Source organism: Nannospalax galili, unplaced genomic scaffold (assembly GCF_000622305.1).
Source record: "Nannospalax galili isolate Female #2095 unplaced genomic scaffold, S.galili_v1.0 scaffold85, whole genome shotgun sequence".
NCBI lineage: Eukaryota > Metazoa > Chordata > Mammalia > Rodentia > Spalacidae > Nannospalax > Nannospalax galili.
Window position 1 is genome coordinate 3,819,473 of NW_008358866.1, and position 21,708 is coordinate 3,841,180.

The following is a 21,708-nucleotide window of genomic DNA, read 5'->3' on the forward strand; positions in this document are numbered from 1 at the left end:
AGACAAACATTTATATTGTTCACTTTAAATATGTTTACTTTCTAAAATGGGGACATGGAGGCATCACCTCTAAGGCTACTTCCACTACACCTCCAAAGTTGCTAAGTTCTATTTTCATTTTCATTTAGTTCAAGATATTTAAACATTTCTTTTAAGATATCTTCTTTGAGTCATGTGTTCATTAGATTGTGTTGTTTAATCACTAAGTACTTTGAGGGAAGGTCCATTTATCTTTGTACTTTTGATTTCTAATTTAATTCAGTTATAAAACAGGAATAGAAACACATACACAAGTAACTCCAGAAGCACTCTGGTTAAAAAAGGTCTGGAGATGGGGCTGGAGAGATGGCTCAGTAGTTAAGAGTAATGGCTGCTATTACAGAGGACCCAGGTTCTGTTCCCAGCACCCACATGGTGGCTAACAACCATCTGTAACTCCAGTTCCAGAGGATCCAATGCCTTCTTCTGACCTCAGTGGGCATTGCATGACACAGATGCCCTTACATGTATGCAGGCAATACACTCACACACATAAAATAAAAATAATAAATAAAATATACATAAAAAAGATTTGAAGACTATTTCCTGGCCCTTACCCTAATTCATCTTGGAGAAATTGTTTTATGAAATTGCATATGTTGATTAAATGTATTACCTTTTCAGTATCTTAGTGTCTTACTATAGTCCTATCTTATTTTATTCGAATGTTGCTGCTAGTTCTTAGCCACACAGAAAATATAAATTATCTTAAAATTATTTGATAATTGGGGCTGGAGAGATGGCTCAGTGGTTAAGAGCACTGACTGCTCTTGCAGAGGACCCAGGTTCAATTCCCAGCACCCACATGGCAGCTATGAACCAACCTTAACTCCAGGACCAGGGAATCCAACGATGCCCTCTTCTGACCTCCTCGGCATTGCATTACACAGGGGCACTCACATACATGCAGGCAATATACTCATACACATAAATAATAAAAATAAAAATAAATAAAATATTTTTTAAAATGATAATCACAGTTTAACTTAGTTTTCTGGCTTAGATTTCAAATCATAATGTATGTAACACTTTAGCTTTTTATACAAACACATTTTTATGTATTTCTCCTTTCTGATGAGAATATACATTTATATTTCAATAGGACTTTTTTAAAGTTTATAAACATTTGGGGGGGGGTTCCAAATTTCTTTTTTTTGAAAGAATGGTACAAATTAAAGAACTTAAGCAGATGTTTTGGTACAACTCACAGAAAAGGGAAAGGTGGCCCCGACCAGCATGTACTGCCTTGGTGACCTGTGAAGTCCGTCTATGGTTTTGGGGAAGTCGGCTTAGCTGTTTTTCGTTATCTCTGTGTCCCAAGGTGTGCTTGTCAAAGAGATAGTCTGCCATGCCAGATTCAAGGGCTCCCTCTTGCAGCAAGGTAGTTCTTTGATGAATTTCACCTGCTCTTCAAGTAATGCGTCTCAATGAAGTCACAGAAGTGGGGGTCATTTCTGTCAGTGGGCAGTTTGGGTAGTTCCAGTAGTTATGGATTCACACTCTTTTCCAAGTGTAAGGCACACTCCATTGCATTCAGCTTGCTCTCCCAGTCATCTGGGTCTGGTTTCTTGATATCCTGTAGGTAAATCCAGTCACCTGGCTGGTTCTACGGCTTCATCAGTTTCTCAGATGTTCCTCAGGACATTGGTTGACAAGGTATTTGGCAAAGTTCTTCAAAGTCACATCATCACAATCGAAGTAACAAGACAAGAACACGTAGACGTAAGGAAGCTTAGAGCTCCGGGTTGATCTGGTGGTTGATGGCAACCTCCGAGCCCTGTAACTGGATGCGGTAGTTCTGGCACAGCTGAGTGGATGAGGTGGTCATGGTGGCAGCCTCTCTAGTGGGAGGAGGTGGCACAGGGCTGTGGCTCGGAGCCGCCCTCTCGGGGCAGAGGGCTCCACCCTGGTTTGGTTCAGGCACTGTTGAAGCAGGAAACCACAGTGGCTGGGAATGTCTGGCCTTATAAACAGTTTTAAACATTAGAAACTTCATTTTTATTCTTTTAGCGACTCCTCTAGTCAAACATATGTGAGGAAACCTTGTGTAGTGATTACCCCTGTAATCTCAGCACTCAGGAGGCAGAAGGAGGAGTATCAGAAGCTCAAGGCCATCCTTGGTACACAGGGAGTTTAAGGCAAGCCAGAGTTAGGGAACTTGTTTCAACAAAGAAAATATGTGATGTAGCAATACTGCTGAACACATTTACAATTTTTAATATGAGGCTTACAAAACACATAAAAAGATCAGTATAATTGAATCTTCTGACCCAGTCTTTGTGACTACCAACACTTTACTCTCAAATAGCTTATTATACAGTTGCAGATCAGCATTCTGATGTCACAGAACCTCCCCCTTTCAAAAGGAATAATTCCTACCATATATATACATATATATGTATATATACAAAACATATATATGGAGAGAGAGAGAGAGAGAGAGAGAGAGAGAGAGAGAATTAGCTCACCCTTAAAATAGAATTATTCAGAATTAAAAATGATACCTGACATGTGTCTGGCACCAGCAAAACCTTTTCTTTTTGTCATATTATCAATCAATCTTCTGTTCAATCCTTTATTTAATGCTATTTTTTCAGAGCAGTGAGAACACAGAGGTTATCTTTGCTGTGAACTTGCCCCCCCTCCCCAACCTGAAACCTAACTTTAGGTTAAATTAAGGACCTTCTTTTTAAAAAAATATTTATTTTTATTTTATGTGTATGAGTGTTAGGTCTGCATATGTGTAAGTGTACCCATGTTGTGCAATGCTCTTAGGGGACAGAAGATGGTGTCAGATCCCCTGGAACTGGAGTTATGGATGGTTGTTAGCTGCCAGGTGGGTGCTGAGATTTGAACGTGGTCTTCTGCGAAAACTAGTGCCCTTAAGTGCTGAGCCATCGCTCTAGCCCAAGAATCTTCCTTCTTTAGAATCTCCTTTTCCTTTAATAGCTTTATTGATGCATAATTTATTTTCCTTAAAAAAGCCTTCCAAGTCACTATACATAGTTTAACATTTTTCATCAAATCATTCAGAATTGGGCAATCATCACCATGATCCAGTTTTAGAACATGTCAATCTTCCCTAAAGAATTTTCCTGTCATTAAACACTGTATCTGAAGTTATAGTAGAAAGCCTTCTTAATACATTTGCAGCAATAGGAAAGAGGGTAAGCTGAGAGCCATGGTGCCAGGCAGCAATGCTTTCTCTCTCAGCTAAATTGCTACCTGTTCTTTCCTGGAAGGTCACAGGGATGAGTGACTGCAACTGCATATTCCTTGTGTAGAGGCACAGAGACTGTAGCATTCTCAAACTACAAAAGGAATATTTACCATTATTTTATTTCATTGGTGTTAGATATCTCATGATATTTAAAACATGTTTTCTTTCAAAAAATTAATCAATCAATTAATTAATTAATTTTTGTGTATACACATGCCATGGTGCATTCATGGAAATCAGAGACAAGTCATTTCTCTCCTTCTACCCTGTATACTGCACTCAGGTTACCCTGTTTGGTGGCAAGTGCTTTTACTTGCTAAGCTATTTCATTAGCCCTAAATATAGATTTCTTAAATTTTAGGTTTAGCCTACAACCTTACTTTTTGTAAAAATAGCATGATCATTTTTACTCATTCTTTGATTCACCACCAAATAATTAAAAAATTCATCAGACTAAATTTCCCAAACATTAAACAAGCATACACAGGTGCACATTAAAGTTTACTGCAGCACTATTCATAATAGCTAAGTCACAGAATCAAACCTAGGTATCCATCAACAGATGAATAAAGAAAATGTGGTATATATTTATACAGTAAAATTGCTTTTTTGGCCACAAAGAGGAACAAAGTTATGTTATTTGCACGAAAATGGATGCCACTGGATGCAGTCATATTAAAAGAATTCAGTCTTGAGCCGGGGTGGTGGTGCACACCTTTAATCTCAGCACTTGGGAGGCAGAAGCAGGTGGATCTCTGTGAGTTCAAGGCCAGCCTGGTCTACATAGTGAGTTCCAGGCCAGTTGGGGGTACAGGGGGACCCTGTCTCAAAAATATGAGACAACAAAACCACACACAAAAAACCAAAAAACAGAATTTGGTCTCAGAAGTGAAAGTATCTAAGGGGGAACAAAGGTGACTGACAGAGGAGAGGGGTATGAAAGCGCAGGGTGGAGGCTATGGGGAAACTATATTATAGACGCTCGAAGAACATAAGTATTTGTATATAAATGTCCTTTTGTAACATGATCCATGTACAATGAATATACACCAATGGGGGGAAAAGAGAAATAACAGAGGCAGACATGGTTGTGTATGCTCTTAGTCCAGTACTTGGGATGCTGAGGCAGGAGGCTGAGGAGTTCAAGGCCATCTTTGGCTACATAGCAAAGTTGAGGCCAGCCTGATCTACAAGAGAACCTGTCCTTCCAAAATAAATCAACCAAGCAAAACAAAAACAAAAATATAACAGTTATTATGTGATTCCACCTTACGGCGATGCTTAAATAAAGACAGCCTGACTCAGCATTCATTTTAAGTCCAAATTGCTGAGAAGCTACTTCTCCAGAATTCTCTTGGAACTGTGCTCGAGAACAAAGGCTAGCTCTTTCTTTTATTGAAACAATTTGTCCAGCATGAAATGGGGAAGTAAAAATGAACCTTTATCAAAGGATTATGTTCCTTCTGGCCCCTACTAACTTTGAACAGTACACGCACACAACCACAACAGATGTTATCAATTTCTCTCATTGCTTTCAATGAGATAAGTGCTGTTTGCAGCACTTGATATGTCAACATGCACAGGTACATTCATACATTATTTGGGATCCAGGGTAAGGAAGGATCATGGTCATATGCCCAAGTCACAAGAGGAGCACATAGCCCAGTGAACTTGTGTACATTATAAACAAGCTGAGATTAACTTTTTGGTTACAAGGTTAGGTAACCAGAGTATTTGTCCAGAGTATTTTATAAAGGTCATTTCCACAAAAAAAAGAGCAATAACAGAAAGAGTATGAAAAATCATTTGTTTCTTGGACCTTGTAACAGAGTAAGAATTCTTTGACTTAAGGGGCTGGAGAGATGGCTCAGTGGTTAAGAGTACTGGCTCTCTTGCAGAGGACTCAGATTTGGTTCCCAGCACCCACATGGTGTAACTCCAGTTCCAGGGGTTATGATGCCTTCTTCTGACCTCTGGGGGCATTGCATGACACAGGTACACTTACATATATGCAAGCAATACACTCATACACATAAAAATAATAAATAAAAGGATTTCTCTGACTTAACTGAGTTTCATGGTTTATTTTATTTATTTATTTTTCTGTCTTTTTGAGACAAGGTCTCCTTGTAGCCCCAGCTGACCTGGAACTCACTATGTAGACCAGGTTAGTGTTGAATTCAAAGATCCATTTGCCTCTGCCTCCCAAGTGCTGGGATTAAAGGTGTGTGCCACCACGCCCAGCTCATGGTTTATTTGGAAAAACTCAATTGTTCTAAATTTTCTTTTTTTGTGTGATGGCAAGTAAGGCACTAGAAGAAACTTGTCTTCTAAGAATATGTGGTTATTGGCAATATGTTACCAAATAAAAATTTTAGAAAATTATTTATTATTTTTATTTTATGTGTATGAGCGTATTGCCTGCATGTATGTGAGTGCACCTGTGTCGTGCAATGCTTTGGAGGTCAGAAGAGGGCTTCAGATTCCCCTGGAACTGGAGTTAAGGACGGTTCATAGCCTCCATGTGGATGCTGGGACTCGAACCCGGGTCCTCTGCAAGAGCAGCCAGTGCTCTTAACCACTGAGCCGTCTCTCTCCAGGACCCCCCCCCCCAAATAAAAATTTTAAGGTAAACTATAACTTAGGGTCTGGGAGATAGTTTAGTTGGCAAGGTGCTTGCTTTATAGACAGGAGCATCTGCGTTTGAGCCATAGAATCCGTTTAAAAAGATGGGCACAGAGCAGGCTTGTAATTCCAGCTCTGGGGAGGCAGAGACAGTTGGATTTCTGAGGTTTGCTAGTCAGTCAGCCTAATTTACTTGGTGAGCTCCAGGTTACTTGGTGACACTCAAGGTTGTCTTCTAGCTTCCACATACATGTGCACATGCACTTACACACATATCCATACACATACAAAAACACTATACATGAGCAATGAAAAAATAATTTCTCACTTATTAGTGTTTTCTGATACACCTAGCATTTCAGAACTACAAATATGACAAGTGGCATCTTTTAACCTCTGCTAAGGACCGAATGTGTCACTCCAAAATCTATGTACTGATGCCTCACTGTGATGGTATTTAAAGATGGGGCCTTGGGTATGAGGGTGAAACTGCCATGACTGAATTAGTGTCTGCCTAATAAAGGAAAAGAGAGCTCTGCTATATCACATAAGAGTACAGAGATAAGAAGGCTGCTGTCCATAAGCCAGAAAGTATCCCTTACCAGACACCGGATCTGCCTTGCTCTTGGATTTTCTCCCCTCTAGCCTGTGAGAAATGTTTTCATTTTTGTTGATGGGTTGTTGTATTTTGTTACGCTTTGCAGTTCTAAGAGTCAAATTCAAAACTGAGTTACATACAACCCAATTCCCTAAATGTTTGTTACTTAAGTTACCCAGTCTGTGCTATTTTTCTTGTATCAGCACAAGTTAAGACAAACTTTTAAAAAAGCTATTTAAATTTTTATTACATGAAGCTGATATGTTTAGCATTTGAAATTATTTAAAATAGTCCAAACATCCTAAAAATGAAAAATTGCTCTATATTTACATTAATGTAATGATTTTAAAACTTACATAACTTATTCTTTCAACCAAGAGAACTGGGTTAGGAATTTGGGCCCATGGTGTAGGTGAGGAAAAGGAATAACTTCTTATGTCCTTAGGCTCCAATTCTCTTCTACTGTAGCCACAAGGGGATATCCTGTAATAGGGTCTAATGGTAGAACTGAAATCTTATTCAAGCTACAGGCAACTGCAGGCCACATAAAATTCTTAAATATCTCACTGATTTGAAGACTTTAAATTTCTTTAAATGCTAATAAGCTTCATGACTTGTAGTTTCCAAAATATGATAGAATATTCTTTAGTTTAGAACAACAAAAAAGAGAGATTGCTTTTGTATTATTGCTTATAAAACCAAGCCTATATTGTAATAAACTCTGGATAACACACTTTAGGTAGGGCATGACCTACTGGAGCATATTTTCAGGTGAAGGAACCTAAGTCCATACCACATGAGGAAGAGATTAAAAACAAAACAGTAACACCTCCCAGCTTCTTCTAGGGAAAGAGAAATGAGCATGCAAAAAGTCTCAGAGGATTCTGCTTTTCTGTATGTTCTATAGAACCAGAATCAAAGTCAAGGTTTCCCAAACACAGTTTTCCACCAAGGAGATGTAGGAAAAGACTAAAACCTGCAAGCAAGACACACAGGCCCTGGTCAGCCTTATGACTAGCCACAGCATGGGACCTTGGAAACATCGTATATGCTTGCTGTCCAATACAGAAATCACTAGTCATGAGTTCAGAGCATGAAATATGGAGATTGTGACTGAGGAATTGAATATTAAATTTTATTTGAAGTTAAGAAGCCCCATGTGACTAGTGGTATGGAAAATACAGCTCTAGTTCCGAATTTTCTCTTCTCAAATTTTTGAAAAATACTTTATTCATTATTTTTACTTTATGTGTATGAGTGTATTGCCTGCATGCATATATGCACCCATGTTGTGCAATGCCCACGGAAGTCAAAAGAGGGCTTTGGATCTCCTAGAACCGTAGTTATCTATGGTTGTTAGCCACCACGTGGATGCTGGGAACTGAACCCCAGTCCTCTGCAGGAGCAGCCAGTGCTCTTAACCACTGAGCAATCTCTCTAGTCTCCTGACCAAATTTTTGATCCAAGGATCAAATGACAGTGTATGTGAATTTCAAAATCTGTAATGCACAAGTGTTAATTATGTTAACAATTATGTTTTTGCTATTTTTATCCTCATGGGTTTTCAATGTTTGTAATGGGGGGGGGGATAGGATAAGCAGCCTGAGAAAATACAGTTCCTGTTTTTCCAGCACAGGTTCAAGGCTGGCTGATTATTAGAGAAGACACAACCTGGAGAACCGGGCCGAATCACACTCAAGAATCCGCCTAGACCTTTGGGAGGTTTCCTCTGATTCTCTTGGGTTAAGTTAACCACTCCCATCTAGGTATTATTACCGGCACATTTCCCACGCTTTATTGAAAAGAAAATGAAATGAACAGCTGCTTTTAAAAAGTGGCTTGGTTAAATTCTTACCAAAAAAGTCGCTTTCTTAATTGCATCTGAGAATAGGTGTCTCACACTCAGGTCCTTTACGGTTGTCAACTACCTGGCACACAGTAGGTCCTCAATACATCCTCAATCCGTCTTTGTCGACTGATTTACTTGGCACGTACTCGGGACAATGCTCTCGGGTAAGTACTAACTCAGGCAACACTACAGCTCTTGCGGGCAAAGTGGATGAACGCCGGCTGCCGCATGGTGCAGATGCCTCGGGTGGGGTGCCAGGAGACCCGCCCGCAGTGACCTCTTACGCGCGCTTTTCCTCCCTCAGGTCTGCAAAACGCGGAGGACCTCGAGATCTCCAGGTTGCGGCCGTCTGGCATGGTCGTAACAACCAGCAGGATGCGGAGAGGGAACTACATTTCCCAGCCGACTCTCCTGCGCGCCCCAGCGGAGCGCGGGGTCCAGGGCTGCGGCGCTCTCTCCGCACCGGCGCTCGCTCCCCGCCGAGCGCTCGCCGCCCGCCGGAGCCTGTGCCCGGGCGTGAGGTGGGAGGCGCTAGAAGCCACTTAGCTACAGCCTACCGCCCAATGCAGCACTCGCTCGCTCCCCCCGCCAGCGGAAGCGCCCTCGAGGCACAATGCAGCACTGAGGCAGCGGCGGCGGAGGCTGCAGCTTGGCTGCAGCTGCGGCAGCGGCGCGGACTGGGAGGGGGCGGCGGGGAGCGGAGCGCAGGGCGCGGGGAGCCCGCGGCAGCGGCATGAGGAGCTGAGCGCTGCCACCATGCAGGCAGCGCTGGCCGTGTCCTTTGGGCTGCTCTGCGCCCTGGGGACCTGCCCCCCAGCGCGCTGCGGCCAGGCAGGTAAGTTCCCGGCCGCCGTGGCTTCGGGATGAACCATTTTCCAGGGCTCCTTGGAGCCCTCTGCAAAAGCCGCATCCCTATTTCCAAGCGGGCGGTAGGTCTTTTTTTTTTTTTTTTTTTTTTTTTATTTTTTTTTTTTTTTTTTTTTTTTTGAAGGGCGATGAGAAAAGAAGCATCTGTTAATGTTTGAGGGTGTATTAACAGCCTTGGGGCAAATGGTTGTTTTCTTCTGAAGAGGAATGAGGATAGGAAAAGGGGTGCCGTGTTTCTGGGCCCGATCCTGGATGCTTTCAGATGAGCTGGACCACAGCTCTCCAGCTGGTGTGTGCATCCTTCCCAGATGGGGTCCTAGAGGGAGGAGGTCGGGAATTTTCCTTGGGGAGATACAGGACCATAGGTTGGAGGAGTGGGTCAGGGTCATTATTTCTGCCTTTTCTCTCCACTCCCTCCTGCTCTCCTTCCTGCCCGCAAGGAGACGCCTCACTGGCAGAACTGGAGAGGGGCGAGGAAAACCGCTTCCTGGAGCGCCAGAGCATCGTGCCACTGCGCCTCATCTACCGCTCGGGTGGCGAAGACCAAACTCGGCACTACAAGCTCAACACACGGGTGCGGGGCGACCCTGGCGACCGACAGGTGAGCGGCGCGGTGCGGAAGGTGGTACTCCGGGTAGCCCTGGGACCCCACGTTTGCTCAGGATTGCCCTGGAGACGTGGTGAGATGAGCACTGTCCTAATGCGACTCATGCTTGATGCTCCCCGTGCAAAAAAGGAGACAAAAACAAAAAAAAGAACCCAAAGAAGCACAGACGGAGGATTTTGCTGAAGGGGAGTTTGTGTGGGAGGGATGCTTCTAGCAGCTCTGTAACCTGAGCGAAGGGGTGGGAGGCCGAGACCCTCTGCCCTTGCTCCAGCAAAAGAGGTGCACCGGGGAAGAAGATTGTATTTGGGCACAATTTGCATCATCATCGTTGTTGTTTTAATCCTGAGAGAAGGCTTTATAACCCAAAATTTGTGCTGTAGAAAGAAGGGAAGAAAACTCGGGGTTCCTAAGAAACCCGAACTAAAACTGAATTTCAAAATTCCCTGCTCACTTAGATTTGTGAACACAAAACGTTTGCCCATTCACATCTAACTTCCACAAAGGGGGACTTCCTTACCTTTTTCACAGTTGTAATTAGGGCAATATTGTGTATTGGTTACTTATAAATTGTTTTTAAAAATCTAATTTATTGCTCTACCTGTATTTAGATCAATATCAGTCAAAAACACATATTCCCAGATATGTTTGAGAATTATTTTGAAGTTGCTAATTTTATGTACTTTTGGGACTACGTAAATTTTTAAAAATTTTTTTGTATGCATCAATCTGATAGGCAGTTCAGCCATCTGTAAGAACATCTGAAATTTATGTAGTTGAAAATTTTTGTAGACTGTACTGAAGCAAAGACAAGCTGAACATTTTCACATGCATAAATATATTCAAAAATAATTTAAGATAAATGTGATGTGATAGTATAATAAGCTATTCATGTGTGTGGACAGATAGAGAAAAGGAAATATTTAAATCTGTATTTATAGCCAAATACTTGGTTCCATTAAAACTTTGTTAACATATGTAGGAAATTTAGGGCTACTGTAGTATCTATCAAAGTTAAATTATTGTAGTAGAAAACCTAATATGCCAAGGTTTAATGAAGGATTTTGTTATTTGAATTAATGTTGGGTAACTGCCTAGTTCCCTTTTTCATTTTGACCTTCCATGGAAAAACTGCAGAAGTAGAGGATCTCTGTGTTATTTTTCAGTTAGCTAGGATTATTTCCGTGACAGAATACTCTCATGCTCATTTGTAGCCCTTGATTTTAAAAATGCAGACACACAGGCAGAATGATATAATGAACCCCAGCTTCAGAGATTAATAACATAGCTTGTCTTACTTTATCTGCACCCTAATGATTTTCTTCCCTCAGCCTATCACATTGAAGCAAATAGTATTTTGTTTATTAAAAATTTCAATAATGTAACTCTGAAAAGTAAGGATTATCTTAAAGTATTATCATATTAATAAGAATAATTCCTTACATAGTTTTATTAATTCTTTGAGAATTTCATATATCCCTAATTCCTCCCACCATCCACCCCTCCCAATTTTGTGTCCTTTTTTTTTTCCCTTCAAATAATTGAGTCCAATTTGTGTTGCCCATATACTCCTGGATATGTTGCCATCCATGGAGTGTGTCTGACCTACCAGGAACCACATCCTTAAAACTCTTTCTCCCTCTGCCAGAAGGTACCAGTTCTCTATAGCTCCTCAGTTAGGGGTGGGGGCTTATGAGCCCCTCCCATCCATGCCAGAACGTTCACTAGCTTGATCTTGTGCAGGTCTTATGCAGGCAACCACAGCTGCTATGAATTCATGCATGCACCAGTCCTGTCATGTCAGAAGACACTGTTTTGTTCCAGTTCTCTCTGACTTCTGGCTCTTAATAGCTTTTTGCCCCTTTTCTACAGTGGTTCCTGAGCCTTGGAGAGGGAGGATATGGGTGTTGCATTTGTGGCTAAGCACTACTGACACATAATCTCTCCACATTGATCAGTTTTGAGTTTCTATGTTAACCACTAGTGTCTGCTGCAGAAAGAAACTTCTCTCATGAGGTGCAAGACCTGCACTAATTTATGGGTGGAGAAATAGGAATTTACAGGGCAATTGATATTATGTCTATTTAGCAGAGTAATAGTCATAGATTCACACCTGTGGTATGTGAACTCCCAACCATGGATCCTTGGTCAGATTTACAGTACCAGGCACATATTTCCTCCTGTGGAGAAGGCCTTAAAGAATACTTCTTTAATTCTATGAAGTAACCAGTCTTTTTAGAACAACTTTCATTTGTCTCAGAAATATCATATGTATGTATGTGTGTTTATATTTTACATATATAATTGTTTTTCCTTTTCTTCTTTTAGCCCAAACTCAGATAAACCTGTAGACTGCAATTTGTTTGTTTATTTAAGTCTTATTTAAGTCTCTTTTAATGTATAGTTGCTTCCATCCATGTCTTTTAAAAAAATTTTTGTTCTTTTCCTTGTAATTTATTCATTAAGACAGAAGTCTTTTATCCAATTATACAGTTTTCCATAGTCTGGATTTTGCTGATGTTGACAGTGCTTTAAAAGAAGTCACAGAGACTTTCTGGGAGAAAGAAGTGAAGATGTAGGAAAAAGGAAACCACAGGATCAAACTTAGGAACTCAGAGCCTCTGCCTCAGGCTGATTATTTAGTGTCTGCTTCCTTCTCTGTGTTGGTGAAAAAAACCACGACTTTGGAAAAACAGGCTATTTATTCCTCTTTCTTTCCTCACTGTTTACAAAGTACTACTTCAGTGTTTTGATACTTAGGCCTTTCCACTTGGGGCAGAAGATACCTTAGGCTCTTCAGGAATAAATCTCATAACTGAGACGAGTAACTCCAGTGCTTGCTGAGACATGAGTGAATTGGTAGAACTTAGGTTAAACAGAATAGATTATTAATTCAGGTCAGAAGCAGAAGTAATGCTGCTGTGTTGTTATCTAAGTAATTACAGCAAGGAATTATCACTGCTGTGCAAAGAAACATTAGTACGTCTTGATGTCAGCCTCACCTGGAGAGTCAGTGTGGTTTACTGGGCAGCTGGACATCACAGAAAACTGGCAGTTAGAATTCCAAAGACCTGGTCCCCATAAACCAGTGTTTCCTACAGTAAAGAATCTAAGGGTTTTATTTTTTTGCCATTCAGGCATGTTTGATTTCCAGAGAGCTATAATTTGACCTGAAAATTGTGTTGATTTTATATGACCCTTGCTATTATTATCATTATTTTTTGTAATTAAATGTATAAAACTTTGGGCATTTTAGGTACCTAGAGATTTTTTTAGCAGCTCCCTTTATATTTCAGAAATAAAATTTGATTTTTTTCCTGTGAGCTTATAAGACATGCATATGTTTATATATATATATATATATATATATATACACATTTGTTGACTTAATTTATTTAAAAGGAATTTATTTACGTGGGTGTTATTTAACATTTTTTTTTTTTAAATGTAAGACTATTCGATTTAGAGATAAAAGACAAGTTGTAACCTTTAAGGAGTTCACAGACAACTGGGAAAATGAATGTATGGATAAACAATTACTCTTTGCACTTGAGTTAGGAAGTGATCACAGACCGTTGGGGAAGCAGGGAAAATCCAACACTTAATACCATGAGTGGGCCTTCTGGAGGTGGGGTGGGGGTGCTGTCTGAACTGTATTTTGAGAGTGAATTAGGGATTGGCCAGATTAAAAAAGGAATAGCAAGTGCATAGGCATGTGGAAATTTGCTAAATGCAAGCAGTTGAGATTTAAGGGACCATAGTGGTAGGAATGTAGTTTCTAGATGCCGTTGCAATTTTTTGATTTGGCTGAGGAGGAGCTTGGTCCTGAAGGCTATTCAAGCATTTCATCAAGGAGAATTAAATGGCTAGGCTCATGCTTCTATGGGATAGTCTAGTATTAGAGATGAATCATTTTAAATTCAAAGACTGAGCAAACATGGTTGTTCATTTTTATTCATGGATAAATGCCGGTTCATATCATTAAGCTTCATAGGAGGTTAGTTTCTAAACATACTGAAAATATTCTATGTGAGGTGATAGTTATAAAGCACCTATAACAATGCTGCATACAGTAAGTACTCTAAGAGTCTGTTAAGTAACCTTAACTCCCTCAGGCAGCTTGGGGGCTCTTTAGAAATTTCATGACATCGTTTGAATGAAAAATGATGCCCTAATTACCTGAATTTAACACATTCCCAGAAGTCACAAATTCTTCAGATTTACATAACTAAATGAAATTGAATAGTCCTAGAAAGAAGAGACCTTATAGGTCATTTAAATTAGTTCAGGAGTTACCTCTTACTTGGTAGACTCAAGCAAGTGAAGGAGGGAAGGACATCAACCACATAGTTTTAAATCATTCCATTCCCAAAGTTCACAAGAACTAGGTGAGTGTAACACATTTTAGTGTTAATGTGTTCTCATTTCACTTTTTATTCCTAAATGGGAATGTAAGACTTTTGTCTTGGAAAAAATTTCATTTGGTTCTGTTTAAATGATGACAGTTGGTGTGAATCAGTGATCTCATTGATATGAATCCATATTGTGAAACATTTCTTTATTGCATGGTAAATTACTTCAGTACATACTTAATTTTTATCGCCAGTGGATGATTTAGAAATTCATTATGCCATAAAATGCTAGATGTAATAGTCACAGAAATCATAATTGATTAAGGTAATATCCTTGTTGACTTCAAAGATGCTGTTTAATTTAGAGTAGTTTCAAGCTTGGAAAATAGCAGGAGACTATCCAAAGTATTGTCTTTTTTTTTTCTTCCATCTTGATATTTATACTAAAGGAATTACATACTTGTGGGTAATAGTATAAAACTTATATTTTTGAACTGGCCACTAACTTGGGTAAGATATCACCTACTGAGCCTTACTGATGGTTTAATATTTGTAATATTGTAATGGCTGTTTTTGAGAATAAGCTTATAAATGATTATTTTTCTTTTGTCACCTAAGCATCATAAATTTACTTTAATACCAGAAATGGGTTATTTGGTAATTTATTTTGTTGTGTGATCACTTCAGAAATTCTGTATAATTTATTTTATACTCAGTGCTTTTTTTTTTTTTTTTCCTTTTGAGACAGGGTCTCCCTGTAGCTGGCCTGGAACTCACTATGTAGACCAGGCTGGCCTTGAACTCACAGAGATCAGCCTCTGCCCCAAGTGCTGGAATTAAAGGCATGCGCCACCACACTGGACTATATACTCAATGCTTTTATTTCTCTATAAACAACAGAATTTCTCTTATTAGAAGTGTTTGATATCATGAATAGGTGAGCTATTTTTTCTCTATCTTGTCCCCTACCAAGTGTTGTAGCTTCTTAAGGAGTTGGTTAAGTGATATCAAGGACACAGCTATATAATTTACCACAGTTTGGATAACCACTACTGAGTTGGGAGAAGAGCAAAATGATAGCAAGCTGACAAGCAGAAGGTGTGCTCTATTTTTTGTGAATACATTTATACATATACATCAGTATGGGTGAGCTGCCCTTAAAATTGTGCTGTTTCATTTGGGAGCAATGAGTTGGCTTGGACAGTCAATTGTTTGCAGTACAGAGCGTCCCCGGAGGAAAAGGGCTGCTAGAAATTACAGCTTTGGACATATTTAGTAAGGATAGCACAAACGTCTTTTTTTTGTAATGTGCATCTATTAAACTAAGTAGCTCAATATTATTAAAGTTTTACCATCAATCACTTTGTTATTCTGCTGTAAACTGAAAGGGAACATTTCACAGTGCATTTTTGTTCACCTACCAACTTTTGTGACATTTGAATAGTTAAGGTAAGATAGAAAATATATTTTTCTTTAAGCTTTTAAAGCAAGTTTCTTGTTTTTTTATTTATTATTTTTATTTTATGTGTATGAGTGTTATGCCTGCATGTATGTAAGTGCACCCGTGTCATCCAGTGCCTGAGGAGGTCAGAAAAGGGCATCAGATACCCTGGAACTGGAGTTACAGACAGTTATTAGCTGCTATGTGGGGGCTGGGAATCGAACCCAGGTCTGAGCCAGCTCTCCCCCCCATTTCATTTCTTTTTTTTTTTTTTTTTTTTTTTTTTTTTTTTTTAACATCTGTTTAGAGAGAGAGAGAGAGAGTGCGTGCGTGTGTGTGTGTGTGTGTGTGTGTGTGTGTGTAAGTTCTGTGGCACATGTATGGAGGTCAGAGGACAACTTGTGGGAGTTGGTTCTCTCCTTGCACCATGAAGGGTCCAGGGACTGAATTCAGTTCATCAGGTGACAAGCATCCTTACCTACTGAACCATCTTTGAGGCTCTCTCTTAAATCTTTTTTCTCTCCAAACTTTATTATTTGTATTTTATGTTTATGAACGTATTGCCTGCATGTATATAAGTGTACCCATATTGTGCAATGCCTGAAGAGACCCAAAGAGGGCATCAGATTACCTGGAACTGGAGTTACAGATGATTGTTAGCTGCCATGTGGGTGCTGGGAATGGACCCCTGTCCTTAGAGCAGACAGTACTCTTAACTACTGAACTATCTCTCCAGCCCCTTTCTTAAATCTTTATTCAAATTTATCCTAGACAGAAGAGATCTTATGTGTCCTGTCTTATATGTTCTAATTACTAATTAGGAATTAGTAATTCCTAATTCAGGAATTACTATTTTTTTGATATCTCAATTGATATATGCACATATAGTTATCTGTAAAATTCCACAGAATAATTTTATGTGTACAGAGGAACCAGTCTTTGATAATTTTTTATAGCAACACATAGAAAACTAACATTAATGATCCTAAGGGTATATAAAAATTATTCTCAGTTTTATTTACCTTCTCATATTGCAAAACACATCGTGTTCTTTTTATCATTCTTTAAAATTTTTTAAAAATTTTATGTGTATGCATGTTATGTCTTCACGTAAGTTCACCCATGTCATGCAGTGCCTACAGAGGACAGAAGAGGGTGTTGGCTCCCCTGGAATTGGAATTATGCATGGTTGTTAGCCACCATGTGGGTCCTGGGATTCAAACATGGGTCTTCTTCTAGAACAACTAGTGCTTTTAGCTGTTGAGCCATCTCTCCAGCCCCTCTTTTCATCATTCTTAACAACTAGAACCCATTTTAAAGAGACCTTTTTTTTTTTCCTCATGACACAGAGAAAGGAATCTGTAAGATCACTATTATTCAAAAGCTCCATTGGGGCTATGATAAGGCCACATATATCATCTCACAGATAAGCCCCAAAGGGAAAGAAGATGGTCATAAAGGGTCAGAAAAGGAAAGGAAGAAATTTTGAGGGGAATAAAAGGAAACAGAAGGAAAGAAAGTAGAGAAAAGAGAACATACACATTAACTCTGCTATGTGTAGTATTTAGGGAATGGAGAGGGGTAGCCCAGTGGTGAGCAATGGCTGCTCATGCAGTGGACCTGGGTTTCATTCCCAGCACCCTATGGTGACTCACAACCACCTGTAACTCAAGTTCCAGGGGATCCAATGTCTCAGGTGCCCTCTTCTGACCTCCCTGGGCACCAGGCACTCATATGGCACACATACATACATGGAGGCACTCATGTATACACATAAAATAAGTCTAAAAATGTTTAATATATGATAATTTATGTGGTACTTCTTATGTGTCGCATAGACACATGTTCATTAACTCATCTCTTCCTCACAAGAGTCCATATGATAGATAATAATTTGCATCTTTAAAAAAGCTGAGAGGGGGGCTAGAGAAATGACTCAGTGGTTAAGAGCACTTGCTAGTTGGGTTTAGTTCCCAGCACCCACATTGTGACTGACAAGCATCTGTAACTCCAATTCCAGGGGATTTGATGCCTTGTTTTGGCCTCTGTGGGCATTGCACACTTACACACATAGGCAAAACACTCATACACATGAAATTTAAAAAAAAAGAGAGACAAAAGCTCAGGAGGGATTTTGAACTCGAGCATTTCAGCTTCACTGCACTGACTGAATGCTTACTTCTTTAAAGATTGTTTTCATTTTTTAAACATGTGTGAGTGTTTTGCCGGCATATGTGTAAGTGCATCTGTGTGTACAATGCCAGAGGAGGCCAGAAAAGGGCATCAGATCCCTTGGAGCTGGCATTACAGAAGGTTGTGAGTCACCATGTGGCTGCTAGAAACCGAATCTGTGCTCTCTACAAGAGGAGCCAGTGCTCTTAGCCACGTAGCCATCTCTTCAGCCCCATGTTTGCTTCTTTAGTTGGCATTCAAGACATTTTGATGTCCTTGGCATTGAGATAAAAGATTTCTTTTGTTTCTCCCATTGGAACTATATTTTTCTCTTGGTGTATCAAATATATACAGGTTTATATTTAAAATTATACAATGGCAAAGAAGCTTACAGAACACTGTAGTCTTCATTTTTACTTTCTTAATAAACATTGAATATATGAAGACAGTAGACATTTAAAAGCTGAAAAGCAGTTCTTGAAGGATATATCCATAGATATGTACCAATTGTTATATTCTTTCATTGTAAATCCAATTTTTACTATTCAGCAGTCAACATTAAAATTATATATGCTCTTGTAGCCAAAGTGTCATTAATGAAGATACTGAATGCTAAACAGAGGTCTATATTCATTTATCTTTTATAAGAAGAAAAGGTACAAACTATCTTTTATGTCTTTACACTACCAATAGCTTGAGGGTCCCAAGTGTCAAATCATTCAGGTGAAACAGATAATAACAAAAATAGATGGCTTCTGTGTTCACATGTAGTTGGATATACTTACTTTGGTAATAAAGGTCCTAGAAAGAAAAACATTGAGAGGAAGAGTTGAAAAAACAGGAATTCCCATTTTTTGAACATGTACCATGATGAGTGAATCACATGCATTATTTTATAAGCTAGATACTATTATTACCCATTTTATAGAGGAGGAAACTGAAGCTTATGAAAGTGAATTAGCTTGCCCAAGCTGATATAGCTTAATAAAGTGGTAGAAATGGGAAAAGAGTTCTGAAAGAAAATATTAAGATAACATAGTCTTTTTGTAAAAGTTTTTGCTAATGATTTATCATGGATTTCTTACTCATCCCAGTGTTAGAGCACACCTAGCATTATTTCTTCAAGAAACTCTTGATCCTTACTGATCTCCTCCCTTGATAGTTTATAATTATTTTACATGTAATTTAAAATACTTGACATAAAAACTGATTTTAGACTTTCAGCTTTCCTGTGCTGTCATTTGAGTTCTTTTTCTTTTCTCTAGGAGAAGTTGTTATATATGACTGGATTTTGAAAATAAAATTTAAAATGCCATGTCATGATCCAGAAATGCCAGCAGTTCTACCTGGAAGGAGACAGAGCTTAGAATTGACTCATTCCCCTGCTCAGAATATGTTGTTGTTTATATTGAAGAGAATATTAGAATCATACATATTGACAGGTTAAATGAATATATTTCTTCTCCTTTTTTAAAATTAATTTTGGGATTTAAGATTTCTTTTTATTTATCCCATTGGAACTACAATTTTCTTTTTAGTGCATATATATATATGTCTATATTTAAGTTATGTAATAATGATGTTTATAAAACATAATAGGGATTCTTCATTTTTTACTGTCTTAATTAATGAAATATATGGAGACACTTGACTTAGCAGTTGTTGCCTTTTTGTTTCTTTTTGGTTGTTGCTGTTGCAAGTAAAGATCATTAGATAACTCTTTGAAGACAAGGAATGGATGATGCTTTTCTAGAGAAAGACCTCAAGGGTTCACATTCTGTAAGTGATTTAAAAATATTCTACCATGAGTAGAACTCATGGCTGGCCGTCTTATTAGAACACTGACTCTCTTGGCACTGCCTTGTGTGTCTAGTCTTTACTGGTTGTCAGTTTCTATTCTGATTTTTTTTCATTTGTTTACCTTTTAAGTAGACTAGTTTGGGAGAAATTGCCTCCATTACCTTCCACTAGTGAGGTTAGGATGTTGAGGCTGGACTGGTACACACAGTTTGATATTCCTGGTACTTGCTCATACTTTTCTTTAAGCAGTTTCTCTTTCCTTGAAACAGCTTAGATACTTTTATGGGAGCTAATCTTTCACATAATGTGAGCAGGGGCAGGCTTTGAGTAAGGGGAGGAGAGAAGGTGAGGCTTAGGGAAATAATTGCCTTTTTTTTTTGTTGTTGTTGTTGTTGTTGTTTTAATAGGGACGATACCAATATCCTCCCAGCGAAACTAGGGAGAAAGCCACTTGGAAGAGGCTGAGGCATTGAGTTTTTAATCTCAACAATCTATGTTTTTAGTGACTGACCTTGCTTTTAATTCTAAGGGCATAGATTTTTTAAAGGAACCTGTGCATAGCCAGACTTGCTCTGATGGTTCCTGGGATTTCTTCTGTTTCCCATATTATGAGGATCAAGTCCGCGGTTCAGTCACAACAACTCTTCCTCCTCTGTCCTTTTCCCCTTCTTTCCCTGTTCCTCCTCTTGTTCCTCCTTCCACTCCTCTCTATAATTTTCCTCTTCCTTCCCTTCTTTCTATTTCTTCTTCTTGGTCTGTCTTTTTAAAGTTCTGCATGTGACAGTTGAGGGCTTTAAAGAGCCCACCCTTCTCCCTATTAGGTAGTTTGAACTGTAGATATTAGTCCCCACCTGGGTCACAAGATGATGCCTAATTAAAAGTTATTTCCTAACTCATGCAGGGATTTTTTTGAGTCTCTAAAAACCATACCTAATCTGTATAGAATGAGCAATAGGCTCATTGAATGGCACATGATAAATGTATGTTGAGTGAAGAAGTCTGTAAACTGGAGTTGGAAGATTTTGCAATGACTGATAATTTTTGTCAGTCGTTTGCCTGCTGAGTGTATGCATGCATGCTGAGTGATTTTCAAGGCACATTTGGCATTATCTGCAGCTTAGCTGTGGTTAGGAGTTCCTTAATATGTATTCCAGAAAAGCTTTAGATAGTGTTTAAGGAAAATAATGGGAATTTTGGATAATTAAGTCATTGTTTCTTAGGAGGAGTTTTTATTGATGGTAATAGAAACTTAAACATCACCAAAGACGATGAACGTTTTGATTCAGGACCAAAAAAAAATTCTCATTATTACATTTTATGATTCTATAATTGGTTTAGCTGTATATAGATTTCTTTCTAGCTTTTCTCATAAAAGTGCCTTTAAGTTGGATGGATATTGATTGGGTAGAAGGCAGTGGGAATTCAAGATGTGCTCATTGCTCTCACAGAAGGTGGAACCTCTGGCTAAGCTGCTAGAGGTAAGACTGTGTTAATCCCAGTGTGGTTCAAATTGTGTCAAGTGTCATTATACTATGAGGGAAAAAGGGGAAAAGTACTGTGCTGAGTGAGATACTAATTTAATTTAATTTAATTTCTGGGGTAAGTTTATCGTGATGTTCTTGAAGTTCTTCATGATCTTTCATAGTTAATGAAGAGGTACTATAAATTTGTAGCTTAAGCTACAAATATATTTGAAATTATATTTGAAATATATTTGAGATTATTGATTAATGGGTTGTGTTCTGATGATGAGAATTTGAAGTTTGCAGTTGTAGGGTGATGGAGTGAAAAATATTTTAATTTAAATGCACAGAAAAGCATGGGACGAAGATGCATCTTTCCATTTTTTTTCCTTCTGACCTTGAGCTTAGAAAATCACATCCATAAGACTTGATAGGGAAGTGTTGACTGAATGAAACTGTTGATGCTGACTTACAGAGGACCTTGTGCTGTGTTTCTGCTCCTAAGTCCCTCCTGTGATATGGGCTTTTCCTTGGTTAAGTAATTCTTTTCATCTGTTTCTCTCCCTGCCTGTCCTTAGGGCTCTCACTCTCCCATGGTTCCTTTCTGTTTGTCATTTTCCTGTGAATATGGCTTCTCGTTTCTGGTGACCTTTGGTAGATTTTCTCCCCCCCCCCCCC

General features: G+C 39.0%; 1 protein-coding gene and 1 pseudogene across 12 annotated transcripts in view; one reads left to right on the forward strand and one right to left on the reverse strand.

Annotated features, from left to right (window-relative positions):
• Nucleotides 1-1,149: 1,149 nt before the first annotated feature.
• Nucleotides 1,150-1,912, reverse strand: LOC103725239 (annotated as a pseudogene).
• Nucleotides 1,913-8,795: 6,883 nt separating this feature from the next.
• Adam22 (ADAM metallopeptidase domain 22) overlaps nucleotides 8,796-21,708 on the forward strand; it is a 267,323-nt gene continuing 254,410 nt past the window's right edge. For 9 of the 12 annotated variants that reach the window (XM_008822497.2, XM_008822498.2, XM_008822504.2 and 6 more), the window contains exons 1-2: nucleotides 8,796-9,166; nucleotides 9,639-9,799. In XM_008822497.2, the coding sequence (XP_008820719.1) occupies nucleotides 9,088-9,166; nucleotides 9,639-9,799 (240 nt within the window). In that variant the 5' untranslated portion in view covers nucleotides 8,796-9,087. The remainder of the gene's footprint in view (nucleotides 9,167-9,638; nucleotides 9,800-21,708) is intronic. The other 3 variants (XM_029558383.1, XM_029558384.1, XM_029558385.1) reach the window with 1 other exon arrangement.